This window comes from Corvus kubaryi, unplaced genomic scaffold, assembly GCF_017639235.1.
Source record: "Corvus kubaryi isolate FWS band 111438036 unplaced genomic scaffold, C.kubaryi_AGA036_p1.0 split3-73, whole genome shotgun sequence".
Classification (NCBI taxonomy): Eukaryota; Metazoa; Chordata; class Aves; order Passeriformes; family Corvidae; genus Corvus; species Corvus kubaryi.
This window is the reverse complement of record NW_024582091.1, coordinates 21,530,947-21,554,943: the sequence shown is the minus strand read 5'-3', so window position 1 is coordinate 21,554,943 and position 23,997 is coordinate 21,530,947. Positions and strand designations below refer to the sequence as shown.

Here is a 23,997-nt window from a genome sequence, read left to right as displayed (position 1 = left end):
AGAGATTTTGCCACTGAAATATAATATTCTCTGACACAGTTAGGACAGGATAAATTAACCCTCCTAAGACTATATTGCTGTCTTACAGTATATTTGATAAATGTTTACTGACTTCATTGGGGAAAAAACATTCAACAAGGTGTTATATGTCAATTAAAATAGGGATGGTTCTTTAAAAACATGTTGTGATGTACAGAGATTACAAGATGTAACAAGATGCACAGAGATTGTTGTCTGTCTGAGAAGTTCTTTTTTTCGGTCAACAATTTTGCAATCACTTTAAATTTTTTCAGGTGTTGATTTGTGATCACTTAATACAAAAAAGTCAGTGAATTCAGATGTGCATTATTACTTTAAAAACAGTGGGAAACTGAAGAAACATGCTGCACATCTGAAAATTAGGTGACTATGAGAACTCTAGAAAGGCTTCTGGATAGAGGACAGTTTCACAATGCTCATTTCTTAGTTATTGTGTGCATACTAAGGTCTTAGGTCTTTCTGAATGAATGACTGCTATGGTGTCAGATATTGTCATACATGTGGGCAGAAGCTTTAGAAATCATAACAGAAGTTGTATCAAGTCTGTACCAAGCCTCTGCTAACTAAAAGCAGAAACATATGGTTTTTATTGTTTATACTTGCTGAATTTATTGAAATTTATTGAGTATAAGAGACAGAAGAGAAAGGGAACTCAGAACATAAAATGCAAAGTGGTCCTAATCCATCTGTCCCACTCCAGTTCTTGAAGCATGTATACTGTGTCCCTCTGACTACCAAAGTTTCTAAAGCTCACAGGATTGTTTCTAGACGTATATTATGACAGGCAGTAATCAGAAAGGAGTATTTTAGTTATTTTTAGGTACAAGACTCCAACTCTGTTTTGAGGACTCTTGACAGTCTCACCAGCATGAAAACAAAAGTAAAACATTTCTCTCAAACATTTTGATTAGTGTTTTCATGGCTTTTGAATATTGTATTAGTGGTCCTGCTGTTAACAGTGGTGATATGCTTGTGGGCTTCTAACTGTGAGCATTGCACAGTAGTTCTTTTTTGTTTGATTGGTTGTTCCTCTCTCACATAGCTAAGCTGTAGCATTAGAATGTTTATCACCCCACTATTTGCTTTCCAGATTATTTAGGATGTGTCAAATAACACAGCTCTCTACATCAATGTTAATCTCACGACTTTTTGAAGATGAACTATCTATGGCCAACAATTGTTCCCTATTTTTAAGGATTTAAGAATTTTTAAAAAATACAACCGTCTCAAAAACTCTTTGAAAATATTAAATAGAATGTAGGCAGCGTCATCCTTTAATTGCCCTTAAGTGGCATTAGTTTTTATCAGTATGTCATGTATTAACTAGTTTTTGTCATTCCCATAGGGAATATTTTGTAATTGAAGTGTTTTCATTATTTGATTAAACCTTTTTTTTATTTCTCATTGGCCCTGTTTCTTTCTGTCTAAAGGTGATGGTGTTTGTTCATGCTAGAAATGCTACAGTACGAACTGCTATGGCTCTTCGAGAAAAAGCCAAAAATAATGGTCATATTTGTCACTTCTTGTCACCCCAAGGATCAGAATATGGACAAGCTGAAAAACAGGTAAGTGAATACTTTGCACTGATAGTCTTTTCAGTGTTGGAATTTTTTTTACAAGACAGTCCAGCATGGGAATAGATGCAGCATTTTTGAGCTTCTGGGAAGGTTTTGCTTTGAAACATCATGTGAAGTTGCTGATTTGAATGGGGGAACAGAAGGAGTAATGGTAAAGGAAGGGCAAAGTCCCGTTACTTTCAGTTTGTTAAGATAAAACTGATAATTGTTTTGTTTCGTGCAACTTGTACTACTTGACAGTAACCTTCATGTTTGCAGCTCGGGAAGCCCCTAAACCACCAGTTTCAAGGAATATGCCAGTATATCTGCTGAAAGAATATTTCCATAACAATTCTTAATTCTGTGCTGTGTGTGGCATTTATATTTGGTGATATCAACTGAGGTCTAAAGATTAAGTTAGCAGTGTCTTTCTAACATTGAAAAATAATGTTCTTTCTCTTTCCACAAGTGATTTCTCCCCAAGAACATAGGGGAGATACTAATTCACTGTAAAAATTTTAATACATATATGAGATACCTTCTTGCACTGGTGAATGTATTGATAAACTCTTCAGTATTTTGGACCTGTGAATTGAATTTTTTGAGGGTTTTAGGTTCTTGTGTCTGTTGTTAGTTGTAATAAATATGTTACCTTATAATATGCCTCTGAAGAGAATGTGAAAAGATTCATTCAGTCTTAGTAATTATGAATGGAGCACAGATGTTGCAGCTGGTAGAATCAGATTTCTGAAACACAGAGAAATGTAAAATCAGGATCAAATATGTTCTTTTTTGTCAAGATGCTTCTGAGAGCTATAATAAATATTTTAAAACTATGCTCTTATAAGTTGATGTCCTTATAGTTCATAAAATAGCATATTAAAAAGCCCCTCTTTTTCTAGTAGATGCTAGTATCTGCTGCATTATAAAAATAACAAAAAACCTGAACTTGGAGACCCCATGTTTCTACTATAATGCTAATTAATGCTGAACTTTTTTTTCATTAGATTTCTTAGAACAAAATCTCAAACTCTTCATTTATTACAAATAATGTTAGTTTTTTAATGCTAATACAAGAAAAAATTAAGTATTGGAAATACTAGTGCTTATTTAGACAGTCAAAATTATTGCTAAAGAAATGAAGAAAAATGTTATGCTTATTTTGGCAGTGCATATTTTGTGAGGTATCTGTCAAAGAATATTCATCCAACTCAATGTGTATGTCAGTGAAAACAGCTCCCATATCTTTAGTTTCACTTTTCATTAATTAATTAAATGAACTAGAAAGCATATTCCTGTATCAACGGAAACCACAAAACTGTCACAGAGAAAAGTTCTAAATCCATTTGGAATATGTGTAATACGAATGTGTTTTGATGTGCTATAATACTTATTACTTGTGGATATAGCAGTAGATTTCATCTCTGAGGCAATGCATCATATGCACCATGCTGGAAGGGACAGACAGGGAAGTGGAGGAGAGGGTGTGTTCTTTGTTAGGTTGATCTTTGTGCAGAGCCCCACGGTGAAACTGGACATGTGCATGGTTCAAGACTGGAGCAGGAAGGAAGGGACAGGGAGGTTCTGTTTGAGATCTGTTGTGGAGTATCTGTCCAGGCAGACATAGTGGTTGTGACTTACTAGCAGATACTGGCAGAAGTCTCCCCACTGCATTTGTGACCATTATCTGGGATGGTAGCATTATTCAGGCAACCCATGAGGTTCTTGGCTACACTGAGACCACTTTTGAGTCCAACCAGGTCCCTATTTTGCTGCTCAAGAATTGGTGACAACCATTTCCCTGAATGGCAAATTTTGTTGTAGTGATTGAGCTCAGTATTCAGAGGAAGGTTGTGATGATAAACAGTGAGACTTAGGACTGTGGTCTTTGGGAGAGCAGCCTTTGGCTTATTTAGAGAATTACACAGTAGAATCTGCTGAGAAGCTTCCATGAAGGAGACAAATCTCTCTGCTTTTACACTGAAGAAATGGCTTGAATAGGGAGGCATTCACCTTCACTGAAAGCAGTGATGACTTGGCATCATGATTCAGGAAGTGCGGAAGAAACTGGGAAAGAGAGGTAAATGAAAATGAATACTTAAGTTGTAAGCTTTATGTGCTATTTATAAAAAATGCGAGTAAAATATTGTCACTATATAGGTTTATGTGAAATGAGCTTGTTATTCTAAGCAAACTCCCAAGGGAATTTGAATTCTTATGTGGGAAAGCTACTCTTTTAATATGAAAATGTAAGCATCATCCTTTTTCAGGAAAAGCTGTAGACAAAATCAGTACTAATGATACACACTTCCAAGTGCTCTTACAGAGAAACTTGAAGCATGAACATATAATGTGAGAAATTATGGAATCTTTCTCAATAGAATTTTAAAAATTCTTAAGAATTGGTACCCAGAGAGAGAGTGGAAGATGAGGGAAAATGCATTACAAACCAAGCTTGTGATGATTGTCTGGGAAAGACCAAGAAGTGTGACTCCCAATAACAGAACAAATTTATAACCAAATAAGAAGGAAGAGGTATGAAGACCAGAGTGTCCTGGTTTCAGCCAGGACAGGGTTAGTTTTTTCAGTAGCCAAGAGGGGACCTGGAGGTTATTCTATACCCACTCACATCGTTGCTGGGTGCAGGGGGAAGCAAGTGTCTTCTGGGAGAAGCAGTTCCTTCTGGTCATGTAGGTGCAGTGGAGAGAGCAGTCGGGTAATACCCCATTCCAGCAATCACACGTGGATTGCTCCCCTCTTTCTTGTACCCCCCCTCATTCGTATTGTTGCTGTTACTGTTTGTTTTCTTCTCTCATTGCTGTTTCCAGTAAATTGTTTTTATCTCAGTCTGTGATCTTCACCTTTTGTGCCTTCAGTTCTCTCCAGCCCAGGGAGAGGCTGTGGGAGGGGGAGAACCAAGCAAGAGGCACATGGTTTCCAGACTCTCAGTGGGAGCAGTAAACTGGGGACTACCGTTCCTAAACCATGACATATAGCAGTGAATGAGAGGGAATTGTGTTCTCAAGCAGAGATCACATAACTTTCTTGTGTCTATCTTGAGACTTGCAATGGCTACAAAGAGACAGAAGGACTCATTAAATTCTTCCAGTGATCAGTATATGTCATATGCATATTATTACATGAGTGTAAATTCAGATTATTTTATTTCTTGTGCATGTAAATATGATATAGATATTGGGGAAAAATATTATTGTTATTACTATTGTTATTATTTTATACAAATTAGGTACTGCAGTATACTTAAGGGCTCCTTCACTGACACACATAAATAAATCAGTAATGGGAATCCTAGAAACAGAGTTAAAGCCTACTCATACTGAAATCTGTAGCAAAACACCCCCAGTAACTTTTCCCAACATATTTCCATTTGTCCTCTTTCAGGATCCATTCAACAAACAAAGCTAAATTATATTATTTGCACTAAAAATAAAGTATTTTGTTGATTCTGGCTCTGTTATCTAATACCTATTGTCTACACAAGGAGTTTTCAAGAAATTGAGGGAATATGTGTTCTCTGTTCATCCAAAACTTGCTGTTTAAACTAACATGAATATAATGTATTGAAATAATTATGTCACAGCATGTATCTTTGAGGCATATTTTTATTTATATAGTTATTTTTATTTATATACAGTTAGCACAATAAAGATACTAATCAAATAAGATACATACATTGCCAAGGCAGCAACTGTGCGTAAACAGCCATCAATAATCATAAAATGAGTAATATGCTAGGAACATTTCACTGAGCAATTAAGGCTCTTGCATATGAAGACTTATGAGTACACCAAAGATTTACGTGATTAGAGCATGTGGTGGGTTGTTATTAAAACTATTACTGTTCAGTCTAAATTTTCTTTTTCTTATTTAGCAGTAAATATTTCTAACAGAAGTAGCTATAATAAGAGCAGTAATGTATGTAATAAAAGCCGTTACCAAAGGGCTTTACAGTTATGCATTTTGTCATAGGAACTTTCAGCACTAATATTTCTGAAGATTTCAAAGTGTAACAGATGAAGACACAAGGCACAGTGAAGTCTAACTGGCCATAAAGAAGCTGGCTATTTTCCTTAACTTTCTGCTTTCTTTCCAATAATCCATCCTGGAATTAAATGCCAGAGGCTGGAATAGCACTGTCTGAAGCAAGTACAGTGCACACCTACTTTCAGGTAGCCTGAAAGTTTAGAAGTTTTCTCCTTCAGTGGTAGTTCTAATGCTGGAGAAGTTTACTGGCGAAGGTAAGAACTGTAAGAACTTCAGTACTACATAGATATACACACAGAGCCTACATTTATAGGCTTAAGTGACTGTCATCAGGAATTATATCTGTACAGTTTTCTACCATTACAACTGTCAGGAAAAAAAAAACAAACCAACAAATGTTATTGCAGACAACTGTGGTTCTAAGCAGAACAAGTCAGAGTTGTAGAAATACTGCAGGGACACTAATGGATTCATACTTTTTGTGTACAAGAAGGACCAGCTGTTGTGAAATGTTTATAATGTGATGTAGGGAATTGAGCAAGGTACAAAATTCTGTTTGAGCTCCAGTAACAATTTCTAAAATGTTTATAGCCTTGACGTGTAATTCTTCATGTCTGAATTGGCCTGCCTAGTGCTCTAGACCCAGGATCTTACACTGGTTCTCTTCACTGATTTAATTTTTTTCCCTGAGAAAGTTTTTATTCGTTTAAATAGCAAATTATTGTTAGCGGTAGATCAAGCACTCAGAAAGTCTTTCAATGGCAAACTTACAGTGACCAAGAGAATATACTGGGAAGAGCATTCATACTCTCCTCTTCCTTAGGCATTTGCTATTCAGAGAAACTGTTGCACTAGACAGGCTGTGTGTCTGACCTGGCACAGCAGTTTTTACACCTTATACTATAAATCAGATACATCTTATGCAATAAGATGAGTACCAACATGATAAAACACATGACTTACAAGACCTTTTCTGGGTTCTTTTTGAAATCCATTCTCCAAACATGGCCTGGTTTCTTTATTCCCAGATATCACCTGTAGGTGAGCCAAGAGGTGGTGTGGAGCTGATCTGTCCTTGCAAGCACTTACCATTCCTTCAGAGTGCTTCTGATTTCCAAATTGTACCTTTAATCAGCATGTTTGTATTTTAAATTTTTGATCACTGGTAAAAAATATCCATAGGTTAAACTGGATCTCTGAAGAACCTCATTGACATTCTGTCATGTGAAAGTTCTTATATACAATTAATTTCTTCGATCATCATTGCCTGATTTTAATCTTGTCAATAGATGAAATTCATTTTATATAGTACTTAATTCCCAATGCCGCACTATATAAATGAAATTTCTGACAGAAGTCTAACTGTATTATATCGGCACTGTGTGATGCAGAGTGATTAATCTAAGCTTCATAATGATAATATCATGTTTGTCTGACATGAGCTATCTTGTATAAATGGATGTTTATTGGCACTGTTCCCAAATTTATCAGACTAGAGGCCATTCAGTCTTGCCATTTCATTTGACATGAAATTTAGCAATACCTGACAGAGAATAATCTTGATAATGTAATACAGTCCTTATTTTGTATTCTGTATGCAGTTTTCACTGTAATGGATGAATAACATACTTAGAATCATCTGAAATCCAGTATATGACTTACAAGAATAAGTAATACCCAAATAATGCATGTTCTAGTCTAGACACAGCGAGTGGAAGTGAAGGCTACGTCACAGGATGAACTAAAAAAATAGACTAGTTAAAAGCATTGTATTATTTACTGGCCTTAAAAATCTGAAAGCAATTCCTAATCCTCTTAATTATCTGTCAAACATTTTTAAACTATTAGAAATTAATTTTTAGAGAGCATTCATCAAATATTTAATGTGTAGTCATTTGCCTGACATTTAATTACTTCAGAGCAATCCTCATTTTATTTTTGTTTACGGATAACATATCTAATATTTGATATGCCATTAAAAAAACTATAAAAATAAAATGAGGATATGTTTTCAAATACATTAGGCTATAATAAATCTCAAACATATATTGAAGTTTCCTATTTCTTTTATAATTACTATTTTTTTTACTTTTGAAAGAAATTTGCTAATTATCTCTCAGAGAAGGGAATGAAGCTCTCTGTATTTCTTTCATGGGATATTTTATTCAGTAGTCCTGCTTGAAGGTCAGAGACAAAAGTCATTATAAGATGTGGTCCTAACAGTTCACACATTAAAGAAAAATGTGTTCTGTATAGAGTGATTCTGCTGTTTTAATGAGCCCTGAGCTGTGGGATTTAGCATTGTTATTCAGATGGACACTTAGATTTTGGGGAGGCCTTTTTACAGAGGGATATATTGTGAGCAATGGAAAAATGCTGCCTTCAGATTTTTTAGCAGTACTCCTAGATGTTAAAGTGTTAACTATTGTAAACTGAAATAAAAAGTTGACAGAAACAATAAACAATTTCTTTTTGCTTTTGCTTTTCCTGACCTTTAAAAAGGGAAACTTCCTGAAGTTTGATGTATATTTCTGTTATTATAATAGTAACTTTTTTACATGTCATTCTAGAAAGCGTATTGTGCAGCTTTAAGTTTGTAGTTCTATTTTCAGTTTGATTCTCTAGGTACTTCCATGTGTTGTTTACAGTCTACTGGAATTTTCTAGTGTTTTTATTATGAATCAGAAGATTAAAAATATATGGTATAGGTTGAATTCTGTTATCAACTATATTTCTGAAAATCAGTCTCTTATCCAAGGATTTCTGACTTGTTACCTTGTCTCTCAGGCTCTGATAGTTACAGCACTGAGGTAACAAGTAACAGTCTTCTGCTATCCTGTGAAAAAATAAAATGGACTTTTTTCCCCCCAATCTATGGGCTTGATCGTATATTCTGTTTTATCTATCATGAGTGTCAGCTTGATATGCAACAATGCTTAGTTTCGTCCTGTTTATCACTGGAAAGCCACCTCATGAATATTTGTTCTACTTCCAGAAGCTGCACCGCATTAGTAATGGATCTCCTAGAAGAAAAATGGGTTAGCAAACCTTTTTCTAGAATGATCTCTGAGGTTGCAAATACAGCTGACAGGGGTGCTGATGTTTTTCTTCAAGCAACTACTAAAATACATTTTGTGCTTTTGTACAGAACTTCTCAACTGTTTCAGAGTTATTCAGGTTAAAATCAGTAATGGATTTAACCACTGTAACTATAAGATTTAATGCCTTTTCTTACTAATCCTCCATGGAAATGCTCTGATAAACTCTGGGATAATGTGTTGCCTATAGCATCCCCTTTCACTGTTGACAAAATTTCCTATTAAATACTAAACATGCTTAGTAAGATCATTTGAAACTGTTGTCATATTTGTAACATGATTAAACTTCTCAAATGAAGTCTACCACAGTCTTCTGCAAGGTAGTGCAGTATTTGCATTCAGTAAATTCAGACCTTAAGGTAAATAAATTTGTTTAAATGTCTCATTAGTGCTTCAAAATATGGAAACTGAAATTCAAAGTTATACTGTTTAAAAGAATGTCTTTGATAGGTAATTCTCTTTAAATCTAAGACTTCTTTTAAATGGCTGATTAAAATATACTGAAATTTCTTTCTCTGTGGGATATGAGAAGAATATTAGGCCAATAGAGGTTCCTTGATGTCAGGCTATGACATTGCTTGCTGTAATGAGTAGTTCTAACAAGTTATTTGGTTGATGCTGCAGCCACAGGGGTTTGCACAGTCAGTAGCAGCATATGTGTATTTTTTTTCCTTTAAAATCAGCATAAATGTTGGTATTACTGTAAAACTAACTGATTTAAATAAGTGAATGTATTAAAGGTATAATACTTTTTACTATTTCCCTATGCATTCTTAGCTATTTCTTATTCTTACATAAGCATTTGTGATCTCTTTGTCTTTCCTGAAATTTTAACTTCATTCTGAGAGAGAAAAGCCATGCAACGTTATTTTTTCCTTTGACTGTGAAAATTTCCTTCAGTTAGCTGCTAGGATATTTTAACTTGTAATCCAGATCAAAAAGAAAAAGTTTGCTGTGTCTTTTCCCAGTTACTAATCGATAGATTCCCTGGATAAGAGGATTTCAACTTGAAATCTCATTCACTGTATCAAGTATGTTTGGATATTGAATAGCTATGCTGGTAGTAAAGAAAAAAATTGCAAACTTCTGAGACATTTGGGAGGGAAAAGCAAAAATAAAACCAGTATGATTCTTTTCATATTCACAAGTATGGGGACCAGGACTGCACTCTTTGTACTTCAGTAGCACAGCCTACTACCCACTTTTCATTTTTGCCAGTGCTTGTTTTCACCATGTGTAATCAAGTTCAGATATATATTAAAAATATGTGAGGTATCTTGAGAGGATAAAGCTCCATTTTCTTCATTTTGTTCTGTCATTTAACAGGTTCAAAGGCAGGCAATAGCTGGTTAGTGGTAAGCGCTCCAGCAAGAAGAAATAATAGATAGTATTAAAGTCAGCATAAGTGCTCTCTGCCCTAGCCTCTTTTCAGCCCTCCCCCAAAGAGCTTGGTTTCTTCAGCCTGTTTTCAGCTGATTTCAATCCCTAGGGATTGTTCCAGGGGAAAAAAAGAAGGGGGAAAAAAAAAAAAAGGCAACTTAATTTACTACTGTCCCCTAGGTCTTGCTTCCTTTTCCAAAATGTGCCAGTTAGTTCTAGTTTGCAGTGTGTAACCTTATGCAGTATTTTCACAGTAAGACTGTAGACAACATTTTTCAGGCACCTTTTCTGTATAAGATGCACCAAACTATGCTGACAAATGGTTCTGATCATATGCAGTTTTAGTATCTTTCTATGGAAATCATATGCTGACTAGAAAATAGTGTTTAAAGAGATCCTAACTACTTAGGAATTCATTTGTCAGGAAATAGCATAGCTACAGTAATTATTAGTAATGAAGAGTAATGATTGGAAAGTTAATAACAATTTGAAGGGTTTCTGCATTGTATGCTGACAGTCAATGCTACTTGTTGATCAGTTGTACTTTGTGTTTCATGGTGATTATATTGTCCTCCAACAGGCTTGATGCTGTTCAGTGACAGACATTCTTTTAGAAAACATGTTTGATTTCTTCTACAGTAAATAAAGAAAGTAAATTTTACAAGGTCCAATTAATTGTATTTGATTTTAGTTTTTTCTCTAGCATCACACTTGACTTACAAAGATTCATCCCAAAGTACTATTCTTCAGGATTGTAAATGAAGGATGTAGTGTGTTGGATTTTTTAAGTGGTTGGTGATTGCATAAAAGATTCAGGCCATCAGAGAACAGCCTTTGTAGTTGTCTTTACTGAAATAAAATTCAGAACAAAACCTGTAGTTCACAGCTATCCTGTAGAATAAATACATGTGCTTTCTTCTAGTGTCTCTTGATGTTTTTCCTTCAGAGTATCACTGTTAACTGACTCTTGCTCCTTGAGATTTCATGTAAATTAATTTTTTTATATTGTAAAACAATATATGTATAGGATATCTTTAAAATATGATTTTTAAAAAAAAAATTAAGGGTTTGACCCATTGTAATTGAAAAATACATTTTCATAAAAACCTAAGTTGTCAGAAAACATCACTGCAATATTGGAAACTATCTTACACTGTCTCTTTAAAAACATGATTAGAATATGTGCAAGTAAATAGATTCACCATGGTACATTTGGATGCTTGATTCAGTTTTTCATTTAGAAAACATGTTTTTCTTAACAAATGGAGAAAAATATTAAATTTCAATTCATATTCTTGATTTCATTTATTTTCAAAATAATGAAGCTTTTCAAATATTAGTTTCATTATGATTTGATGGAATTGTTTAGGTATGTATGTTGATTATTTCAGTTGTCATCCACTTTCTACTTCCAGCTCCCCCAAATACCATCATGTAGGCAAATTTCTTCGGGCTTTTTAACTGTTCCTTTAGTTTATTTGATGTAGAGTAGATCAGAACTGGGCAGAAGTGGTTTTGCACTGAAGCTGGCAATGACATCTAATTAATAGGAATTGGGAAATAACAATTAAAATGGGCACACACTTTTTTAAATGAAAGAGTAATTAGAAATAAACATAAAGAGGGAGTGATTTCATTTGGATCCACATTCTGGTAATTCCACATCCTGAGATCCAGGGGTACTTTGGAGAAAACAAAATAAGTTAAAAAGTAATTAAGCATACTTCTGGAAAGTTGAGGAGATTTTTTTTAGAGAACTGCCAAATATTTGTTGCCTTATATTTCTTTTTCTAATCTAAGTTTTATTATATGTATAGTCAGTCTCTGGTTTTTAGCATATCCTTTATATCTTTTATGGAAGCCTTGGTATCTGCAGGATTAGTTTTATCTTCTTTTATCTTGGTTGTTTTGAATTCATCTTAAGATCCTTTGAACTTGAATTTCAAAAATCAGACAAGAATCAGAAGAATCCCTGCTTGCTGGGAATCATTGTCTTGGAGGAAAGCATTTTGTTGTATAAAGCCACTGCTACACTTTATAATGTACAGATACCATGACATGTCACCTTTATCAAAGTGAAGTTAGAATTTTGCCTAAATTTGCCAACTTTTGAACAACTCAGTTATTTCAGAACCTTTTTATTGTTGCATCAGAACCAACAGAAACTGATTATAGAGCATTTCCCAAAAAATATAAAAATCTGAAAAACAGTATTTTGATCCCACAACTGAGATTTTTTGAATGAACATCGTATAAATAGGCATTTGGATACATCTTCCTACATGTACCATGTTAGTAATTTTTGGCTCATTTGAGTAAAAAACTACAACTAGAAATTATGTATTATGCTAATGGAAACTAGACTAACAGCATCATGTTTTTGACAAGTGTAGGGTATACACAAGCTGGGCATGAGTGATAATGAAAACTGGTAGTTAAAAAAATTAAGCTTACTGTGTATTGTGAAATGAAAATAAAATCTCTAAAAATATGAAAGGCAGATTTGGAAGCATATAGATTGTGAGAAGATGCTGGAAGAGTGCAGATAGGAAGACAGCAGTATTAGGAGACTTGAGAATTTCTGTGCTTAACTATGAATTCTTAAAAAAATTAATGTTCCCCATCCCCATTCCACCTATCAGACCTTTATCTCTGGACAATACCAATGCAAGTAGATAAGGAATTCATTTTAGCCAGCAAAGCTAAAAAATAGAAAATTTTTAAATTTCTAGAACTTGAGAAACATTAGAACATTGAAACATGTTTGAAGCGTTACTGAAAATGATTATTTGTACGTAAGTTTTGCTGTATTGTGATGGTTTGCCACCTCTGGAAGAAAAGTACATAAGAGATTCCAAAATTTTTTGCACAACTGATCTGGTGAGTCTTCTCTGTGACAGAAGGCAGAAATTGGGAAAATGTGAGCCACTTAAACAGATGTCAATATAGGCCAGCCAGGAAATTCCTTAAATACAGGAAGATTTTGATGAAGCTTAACAAGGGTTCTGAAAAAAACAGGTAGCAAATTGTCCATGTTTCCCAGTAGATACAACAGGACTAAAACTAAAATGAAGTTTTCATAGCTAAAACTAAGTAAAAAAAAAAAACAACTAACAATCAAAAAATATCTTCAGACAAGAAAAATAAATAGGGCTGACATAATCGTTGTTACCTGGGGAAAGATGTTATGTGTACAGCTGCTGATTGCTTGAACTCAGCAAGACCTGAAATAGTCCACCCTGTACACCAGCAAAATACTTGTGACTAGAAGAGCTTGCAGCATCTTGGTTCTTTTAGGGGCAATGTTTGTGGGTTGCTGCTCAGTTTTCACTTACAATGGGGTTTATTCCAAATAAGGAAATGTAAGTTCTTCTGTAAATACATAAAAATGTTATTTATTTGAATAATGATCTTTTAAGAAGCCATGTTGATTTCTGCTAACTACTCTGAGGATCTGTCCTTTTCTATAGGGGATGTTGTATGATCTATGAGTGCTAACACTCTGAGATGAAATTTGAATTGCCATGTCCAAAACTGTCATTATTGCTATTTAAGATTATGACCTCTAGTTAGTAATTAATGTGCTAGGGAGTCCTCTCTGTCTTTTTTCTTTTTCTAAATACACAAAAAAAGTGACTTACACATTTGGAAGTTCTAAAATATTGAGAACTGTTGACGAAATGCTAAAAAGCTGGTACAGGATAACAAACCCTGAGGTTCTTGAATTCAGAGTATCAAAAGCATTGCAAGAGCCTTTCAAAACTCTTTGTAATAGTAATAATAAAAGCTGAGGAATCAAAGGCCATTGCATCACATTTTTTTTCTGTGAGGGTACCTCTGTCTTTGATGTGCATGAATTTTGTAATCAAATGTAGATTTCTAGTGCTGTCTTTGATTCCAGTGATCACTTTTTCCAACTATTGTGCTCTGTATGTTTATCAAGGACAACAATCAGAAATCTGAAGTGTTTGAAACTGTTAATACTGTATTTCCCTGCTTTCATTTAAACTGTGGTATTGCTGAATAATTGAACATAGTCCTAGCTGGTTTTCAGTTGAAGGATCACATAGCAAAACATAGTAGAACTAATGGAAAATAGACTGTTGGCTTTGGAGTAAGCCCTGAGGACACAACTTAATACAGCACAAAATAGTGTTTCATAGAGAAAACACAGCACAGTGTTTAACTTTTTGCAGATGTGGATTTTCTGCAGGCTTCTGGAACTGAAAGCAATAAGAAAATGTGAATTTGCCCTAATGATTCAGGGATTTAAAACACTTATATAGATACACCAGTATTGCTTATAATTCTTTTAATGATCCCTTACACTCAGAAATTACTTTCTGGACATTTGTTAGATAGCTACAGCTTAGTTTAAAAGTGTTTGTACTGCCTCGTTACATTGAAAACATACCCAGTTTCTTCCTTCATTGGCCTGTAGTTACAAAACAGCTGTAATAGTTAATTTCAGGTATTCTCTTAGATTTTGTTCCTCTGAGGGGGCATATTCCTTGAAGTAACCACCAAGATCTCTTGTCTAAAGAAAATATCCAAGATGATTGTTCTAAGAGACTCCTGTACTTTTCAGAGTGCTATGCAGGTCTACAATTTATTGATTCAGCATCACCTATTTACTGAGTACTGTCAAATTTACTGAGTTGACAGTCATAGCCCTATTTTTTTTTCCTACCTGTTCCAGTTTCTTTAAATTTCAGATTTTCACCCTTGTGAGGAAAACAGATATTGAATGAAAACAGATATTTTTGTAACAAAAATAATTACAGAAAAGGGTGAAAAATTGCCAGAAAAAAATGCAACTATTAATAATCTTGTAAAAGGAAAAATAAAATGATTGTTAGCAACATAAATAACATAGCTAGAGCATATTAGAAGAAAAGCAAGCTCTGTAAGATACTATCCATGTGCAAATCCATGTTCTAGGTAGAAGCTTCATAGTTTTCATCATGAAACAGAACTAGTACTGGTAAATAGTTGAGAACTAATTTAATCAAAAGCAGTGTGTAAGTTATTTCAGTTACATATATATGAATTCCAATTATCAAAAGGGCTTCGATTTTGGGAGAAATAAGTGAGTACAGGAAAAATGATGCTGTTATAGATTGAGCCTGGAAACCTCTCTGTTGGAATTTAAAGTATCTTCAAAGTATTTTCCTAGTGTTGAAATTAATGTGTCTAAGAGTATGGGAGGTGAAACATACCAGTTACAATTTTAAGAAAACAAAGCTAATCGAGCTTTTTGTTTCCTTTTTTGAGTCGTGGGTTTCAATCCTGAGTATTGAGAGGCACCTTGTGGCCGTACCGTTTAATGCACTTAAATGAAGCTGAGTCTGTGGTCGGTGAAAGGCCCTTGATCCCTGTTTCTCTTCTGAGCATTTTGCAGACTGAGAATTAAAAATAACTACATAAATACGTTCGACTTCCAGGCAAAAAGCTTTTTCCAGAGGAAAAGCTCTCTTCTTGACCTGAAAGATGGGTTCTTTACATTTGTATGAAATTTCTAAGTTAATTTTTTTCTAATTCCCTCCTTTAGTCCTTCCTTTTTCTCTTCTCACATACATTAATAGATGATAGTAAAAAATGCAAGACAGATGAGATACTAGTGTAGTAATTATAATGTAATTATACAAGTATAATGTACTTGTATGGTACATATACATATGTATAGTAATTTAATACGGACTGCGTTCCATTTTTCTTTAAAAATATATAAATTCTTGAACAGTGCCTATTTTAGAAAGCTGAAAAAAGTTGATAGTTTTAATCAATTATTTCTCTATGCCTGTTAGTCATTGTTTTTATTAACAGAATAACAGTTAATAGGAAATAGGAAAAATCAATATCTATATCTTTCAAATTTGCATTTACTCTTGCAAAATACATGTATGAAATTAGCTTCAGGCATCAGAAAAGGCATTAGTTGGAGAAAATGCATGAGGGTTAATTGATTACACTTGAACACAGATTTGCCAAATGGCTTTATGAGTTTCTGTCTTTTTTCTGAAGGAGCAATGTCAATATTTATTGTGATTGTAAAGGGAGCTAATGTAAATATGGGAGTTCATCAGTTAAAGCCATAATCTAGATTTCCTTGAATTCAGTTTTCTGTTCTGTATTATAAAGTATATACTGTGTTTGATGATGGAGGTTGAATGAGTGCCAATACTCTACAAAGCATTGGGGGGGGCGGGGGATTTTTAGGGGGTAGGAGTGAAATTCCTCATAAAGTTTATGTTTACTTCTGGTATTAGTGGAAATCTCTTCTCCCCTATGACTGAATTTATACTCAGGAATCTCAGACAACTTTGTGATTTCGCAGTCAACTCATTTTATCAAACACAAAAAAGTCTGGAATTTTACTCTTAAACTGAAAATTAAACCAATAACTGCAGAAATCTGCACAGATAAGAAAAACATCACTTAAAATCTCCTATTCTTTTTCTTCTTAGGGGAAAATTGAGATTAACTAGGCGTTATTTGTCTAACAACACTTTGGGAACATTTCAGTTAGAGTATGTTCTTTTCAGCTTTGTCACGTGGAGAAAAACTGGGTTTTGTCATACTTTCCAGCAGCACTGTGACCTGTACTGAGTCTGGTGATGCCAGACTGTGAATTTATGGCATCTGTTTGTCCTTCACAAAGAAAGGGCTATGGGAATATAATTTTGGGGTTGCATAATTACATTTGAGGGTTCTAACAAGTCTGAAGTGAGTTTGTGATAAATAATGTCCCCTGATTAAGTTGCCATTGTCATCGAAAGAAAGGATGTAAAGTCTCCATTCCTATTTTTACTATGATGATCTTTAGTTCTGTTATGTTCAGCATTTAAAACGTAGGATGATCTGATTAATTTTAATGTGTGAGTATCAGAATAAGCAGAGATTAGTGTGAAGGCAGATAATTTAAGTTCCAATTTATTTGGAATATTGAGTGATAATTAAGAGCTATTAGTGATATGTGCCATCTGGGAGTGTTGGGAAAATGCCACCTGAGTCAGTTACAATAGAAATTTGTTGCAATGGAAAGTTATTTGAGGGTCTAATTTGTCTTTTATTCTTTCTGGGATAATTCTTGTTCATTAGTCTAAATTTGAAACATGAAGTGTTTTTCCGGCTAAAATTATAGCACACGGATTTTAGGAGACTGCATATGGTAACTACAAATGTGTGATGTGTCTGAGCTACTGTTGCAGTTGGTGGAGTTCAGGACACTTCAGGCAGTGGAGCCAAGAGGTTGCCTGAGTTCATCCACAAGCAGACACGGGAGAGAGCAGAAACACTGCACAGACTCTGCTGCCTGATTCCCACTTACTGTGCAGGGTGCTCAGACTCCTCCTGCAGATGTGTAGGTCTCTGTGTAGACATCTGCGGTGTTTAATCTCAAACTGAACCCTGCCATATCAAACTGATGTCAAGTGGCCTGTCTCAGATGGTCATGCAGTTACTTTGCTTTCTAGAGCTATTTCTCTGCACCAGACAGCATTAGCTGGCCCTCTCACCTTCCGTACTAGCACAGCGTGCAGGTTAAACAAGGGTGGTGGACCTAACTGTTTATCTCAAATGATGTCTTCTCAAAGAAGAAATAGAGTAGGGAGTATGTTCTAGGTTGATCTCAGGAATGAAAAGGCTGTGCCAAGAATTATAAGTCATCAGTCCATTTCTATAGATATTATCAGAAAGACTGTCTGATAATGTTACGGAAAACAGGCTCAGTAGGTTTCCCTCTAGCAAGTGGTCACTGAGGTTAGCAGAGATATGACCAGTGTTACAGGTAAGCGTAGCCCCTCTGTTTCCACTCCGTGTAAAATTTCTTTGACAACAGAATTGGCAATTCCATATTTGGAGCTCAAAAACAATTTAAAAAACAGCTGATATTCAAACATAAAATTAACAGGAGATACTTTTGTTGAATAACTTCTGAGATTTAGACTGGAATTTGCAAAGTAAAATATTCTTACATATGTAAACCAATTCCTAAAAATGAGTGATTATATGATCTCTAGCTTTGCTTTGCAATATGAATATGAGCCTGCAGCGTACCCAGGTGGCCAAGAAGGCGTCCTGCCCTGTATCAGCAATAGTCTGGCCAGCAGGACCAGGGCAGTGATTGTACCCCTGTACTTGGTGCTGGTGAGGCCACACCTTGAGGCCGCACCTTGAATTCTGTGTTCAGTGTTGGGCCCCTCATTACAGAAAAGTCATTGAGATGCTGGAGCGAGAAGGGCAACAGACTTGGTGAAGGGTCTGGAGCACAAGTCCTATAACGAGCAGCTGAAGGAGCTGGATTTGTTCAGTCTGGAGAAAAGGAGGCTTGGAGGGGTATTATGGCTCTCTACAACTTCCTGAAAGGAGGTTGTGGCTAGGTGAAAGTTGGCCTCTTCTCCCAGGCAACCAGTGATAGGACAAGGGAAAATGCCCACAAGTTGCACCTTGGGAGGTTCAGGTTAGATATGCAGAAAAATTTCTTCACCAAAAAGGTTTTCAAGCATTGGAACAGGCTGCCCAGAGAAGTGGTGGTCTTACCATCCCTGGAATTATTGAAAAAAGAATTGATTGTGGCACTTCACAATATGGTTTAGTGGGCATGGTGGCATTAGATCAAAGGTTAAACTTGATGATCTTGGAAGTCTTCTTCATCCTCTCTGATTCTGTATTTTATTTTATTACTTACACACTACGTTGTTTACAATAATTTTCTATACTGATGCCATGATGGTTTTTTGCCTTTTCTTTTATATACCCTTTTATATAGCTTTTATGTATCCTCAGTGCTTTCAGCATGCATACTTGCAATTCCTTAACCCTGATAACTTAGCATAGTCTTAATATTCCATTAAGCCAGGAGACCAAACATCCTGGAGGCCTCACAGTTGGGGCCAGAAAGCCCTATGCTATCCTGAGAAACCAGGGTCCTCTCTAGAACACATCCTGTAAACTAAGATAGGCCCATCCAGGCAAGAATTCCTCAGGATGGGGAGATATCACACTAATCATTCAAGCCTTTCATTGAGGAATCTTTGATAGATATGCTAATATGAAAAGTCTATAGATTGTATATGCGATCCATCATGGTTTGCATTTCAGTGCATTCCACCTTAGCAAAGTGGTGCACCATAAAGATCCTTATTAAATACAGAGGTAAAACCCCTTTTTTCCCCTTTACTGTGTTTGGCTCTTAATTTTTAAGACCAAGAAAAAGTATCAATATGATATACCATATTTTATGTGAGTTTTCCAAGTGCAAAATGAGAAAATCAAGCGCAACTAAAAGTTTTTAAAGTATGTGTCACACTGATTCTAATTAAAAGTTTGTTCAGAGTGCAAGAGTCAAAGATTCTTCACTCCTTTTATTCTGATTTTAATTCATAATTCAGTATTACCATCTTGAAACCAGTGAAGACTGATATCTTGGTGATAACCCTGTAGTGTGTATGTGTTACATAACGCTGCAAACATGATATTTGCCTTGGCACTGAACCATGGTGTGTGGTTCAGTTCCATACAATTAAATCAAGTGGTTGTCTTTATCTAGGTAAGCTACTGATATGTTTTGAATGTGATTGCAGTGTTAGTTATAGACCTATTTTATGTAGATAGTATTAGCTTCCAGTGTTAAAGCAGGGAAATAACTTTTTTTATTGTTATATGTGGTTTTACTTCAGCCTCAGTTATTTTTGTTACTTAAAACAATAAAAAGATACTCTGTTCTAAAATGTTATTACTTCAAGTGGTAAATTGTATGGACTAATATGTGTACTAACAAACATGTACACAACACTTCTTTTAAGGCAAGGGTTAGCATTGTTTACTATTTGCCTTATGGGGATTAGAGGTTTCACCACCACACATACAAAATCTCTCTTGCCCTTGGTTTGTGAAGGGGGCATGCAAACCTGGTATGAGCAAAGCACCCTGCCAGCTCCACAAATGGCCAGTTGCTTTGAATCACTAACCTTTAACATTTCGGTCTCTCACAGGCTGCTCTTAAAATAGGGCAGGGTTGTGAAATGAAAAGCTCTTTTAAGGAGACTAAGTGTATGAAGGATGTAATGATTTGAACAGATATGACTACTAATTGTACAGAAGAATGTTAATATAATTAAAATATTAAAGTAAATGAAGCCCATGGTGTGGCATCTGACACTTTTGAACAGTCATTAGCACTAATGTATGCAAGATAAGTAAACAGAGTATGAAAAACGGAAATTAACGAGGGTTGGAGAGGGACTGTGCAAGCAATCAGCACAGCAGCTCTCCTCTCACCTGTTTTGTGTTGCTATGTACTGTGTTAAGTGAGAAAGTAACAATCTCCTTACCTCTTCCTGTATCAGATAATTTAGTCTCTAGGCATGTTTGATATGTGAGATATTTTCTTATATTTCCCTTAAGATTTACCTGCTATGTAAGACATTTAAAGTTAGCTAGATGAAGAAACTCAATACCCTGCTTTAAAATAACAGCATATGAATTACAATAGCTTAACAGTAGCAAGCTCCTCAGTTTTGCAGAGGATTTGTAATCTTGTTTATATATCCCAAGGCAGATGGATGAATTCACTTCAGTGCAGTATTTTTTTCTCAAATCTCTGTAAATATGTTATAAAAATTACTTGAATAAGAAAATTAAGTATCCATTTGCTCAAAATATCAGCCTTGGGTGGGAGGTATATGTGCTAGGTTATGTAAATGCTTAAAGAACTGTAAATGTAGAAAACAGTCTTTGAAAGCCATATCTAATTATACATAAACATGTTCATCTCTGTGATTTCTAAACTTTACAAAGCAATTATCTTGCAGGCTTCATGAAGTATCAAACAAAATGTTAGTAAGTAACATCAAATATTGGTACTATAAAGGCTGAATTTGAGAGGAGGAGTTTTTTTAAGAGAGGACAGTAAAAAAAACTGGTTTTTTTCTGTAGAGTTTGAAACTGCAAGGGGTCTTGTAATTTAGCAGAGGTCTGTCGGAAAATACATTTGAACAGGATCTGGGGGTAAAATTAAACTGTTTGGAGGTGACTGCACAGTGCTGGTTTCTTGCATCTGCTGATTTCCTCTGACAGCAAGCCTAATAGTTGTCTCCGTTCAGCTGACAAACTAACTCCAGATTCCCAAGTCTGCTGGCCATAAGAGCATAGTAATAGAAACCCTCTTGTTCTGTCACTTATTAGGTGCTACTTTTGTGCCCTTTCAGGTGTGTAAAGACATCATGTTCCCTTTAAAACTGATTTTGAATGATGTTCAATAGTCCACAGACTCCACAGTTGTGCACTGAAGTTGCAGAACTTGAGAGTAGCCTGCAAGTAATTTGGAATAAAACTAGCAAAAAAGACAACATCATTGTCAGAGGTGTTAGTAATAACTGGATCATAGTGTTGAAAATCACCATAAGCCTTACAGATTACATTTTTAAGATGTCTTTTTTTGTCCTGAGGGTGCAGTGGAAAAGTTTGTGAAACAGTAATGCAGTGAAATAATGCTGGGCAAGATGAGGTTAGGGAAATCTGATGGAGCAAGCATTTGAGTTGGGACAGAGGCACAAGGAATATAAAACGTATAGGAAATCAGGTTTTACTGGTCTCATCATTTCAATATCTGTCGTTTCTTAATAGATTTTTTTTTGTTAGTTCTCTATCAAATAAAGTAAGTAGTTACCACTTAATATAATTAATCAGATGTTACTGTATAAACATTGCAATATGAAAATACATAAACGTGTATGATCCTTCATATCCTTTACAGAATTCTGAAAACTGCTTGTCTTGTGAGATTTGGTAACCCTGAGCTACAAAGGTTACTAAGGAATCCCTGAAATTCTTTTGTAATAGCAAAGGCATGGGAAGAAAAAAATGTCTTTAGTTCTGAGACTTGTTTAATATTAGTACACCAATAAAAAATACCAAAACCTTTATGTGATGCCTATTACATCATGAATTTTCTTATGGGTCTTCATATTACACTGGTATCAGTGAGAAAAGCTTGGGTTTATGGTGCTGCAGATGGTCTGATGTTCCAGTTTGTTTACATTTTTTTCTTGGTTTTGTTTATTTCTTGTTCAAGTTCAAGTTACATAGTTCAAGTTACTTAAGGAGTGGCGAATATAATTGTGACATTTTTTGGTTTAAGAATTTCTGCCGCTTTTATTGACTGCTGGATTTTTTTATCATGTCCTAGTATTGTTATGCTTATCTTCCACGCTGTGTAGGACAGAAGCTAGAAGAGCGAAGAAACCAAGGCACAATACCAAATCAAAAGACATTCAGTACTTAGTGTTCATCTCTCTAAAAATTACTTTCCTGGTTTAAGATAAGCTTCAGCTTTTCATGGTCATATGTAATGATGCCAGTCTACAACTGTTTGAAAACCACGTAAACTATTAATTCATACTGCACATTTCCCATTATATATAAGAATTGTGAGAAAAATTCCATTCTTCTGGAGAATCCTCAGTCTGTCACTTTGCATAGATGCTTGCTTAGTTTAGTGGACTTTTGTGGTTTAATTATGAAATGAGAAATACACTTAATGTTCATGGAATATTTTTCTTGCAGGGTTAATAATGTCTCAGTATAGCCTTTGAGGAGGAGTTGCACTAAAAATCATTATAATATGTATTAAGTAAGCTGCAGCAGTATTGGAAAGAACTTTAAAAGGCTTGCTGCTTTCATTTTTCTGGCTAAAAATACATTCAGTCTTGCCATGGCTCAGGAGAGTGGCAATTTTGAGTATTACAAAGCAAAGGAGGTGTTCTCAAATATAACAAATATTTTTATAGACACCATGCAGTATCAGTTTCCTGTTGAAGTAGAGATATTGAAATCTTTGCACAGTTAAGCACAGCAACAAAAGGTTTAACTAGGTCTCCAGAGTTTGTCAGTATTCAAAGAGAAACCAGTAAAAATTCATCCTTGCATGTCATCAAATGCTCTCTGTATCAATTTCTTTCCATGCTGTATATCTTCCCTACCGGGTAGTTTTATAACACCGTACTGAAAACTTCTGCTGTCAGCAAAACAGACCAAGATTGATGTTTTTTTCATCTGTGTGCTCCTAGTGGTTAACAAATATGACAACAGCACTTATTTGTCTCAAAGGCTGGAGACAAATAGATACCTTGCTGTATTTTACATGTTTCATACATCTGTTCCCAGAAAGAGAGTGGTTGAATTCTAAACTGATGAAAAAGAAAATAAGATTTTGACTAAAATGATTTTGCATGCAATTTAAAATTGTGATGTTATACAATTAATTCAATCTTGATTAATGTGCATTTGCATGTTGTTAAACTGAAATGTTTTGGCACTTGTCTTAATAAGATTTGAGATTGAGTCACAGACTGGTGTCACAGATCTGGTGAAGTCCATATTTTCATCATACTTCTGAAGCGGTACAAAAATGTATCTATATAATTTTTATTCACTTGCTATAAACAATAGAAATATGCTTAGTATTGTACAATATATGAAAAATATTGGTATTTTCACTGAGAGGTGGCTCTTAAACTGGGTGATTATAATGAACATTTCCTTTCTGTCTAAACCTACTGCTGGAATTATTTTTCAATCTAAGTTTTTGAACCCTTTTATCTGAGAATCAGTAATTCATTCCATTTTTAGACAGGCACAGCAGTCTGGCTTGAAGTGAAATGTAAGGTTACTTTGGTCCATGTTATAAAATTCTGGCTCAAGTTGTTTGTCTATACAAATAGTTCATTTTTTTGCTCTGTAGGCCTTTTTGGCTGGGCATTAAGTGAGGTAGCTTGAAACTGTGTCCATGTCCTCGGTGACTTGTTACAAATCCATCATTTGTGCATGGTCAGACTTGCATTCATGTTTCTTTCATTCTTGGCTTGTCTGTCTGGTGCAAAAAAGCAACATATTAAACATTATACTACATTTCCTTA

At 35.0% G+C, this 23,997-nt stretch overlaps 1 protein-coding gene across 2 annotated transcripts in view; it reads left to right on the top strand.

Moving 5' to 3' along the window:
- ASCC3 (activating signal cointegrator 1 complex subunit 3) overlaps positions 1-23,997 on the top strand; it is a 257,776-nt gene that overhangs the window by 126,639 nt on the left and 107,140 nt on the right. For both annotated transcript variants that reach the window (XM_042016301.1, XM_042016302.1), the window contains exon 14: positions 1,470-1,604. In XM_042016301.1, the coding sequence (XP_041872235.1) occupies positions 1,470-1,604 (135 nt within the window). The remainder of the gene's footprint in view (positions 1-1,469; positions 1,605-23,997) is intronic.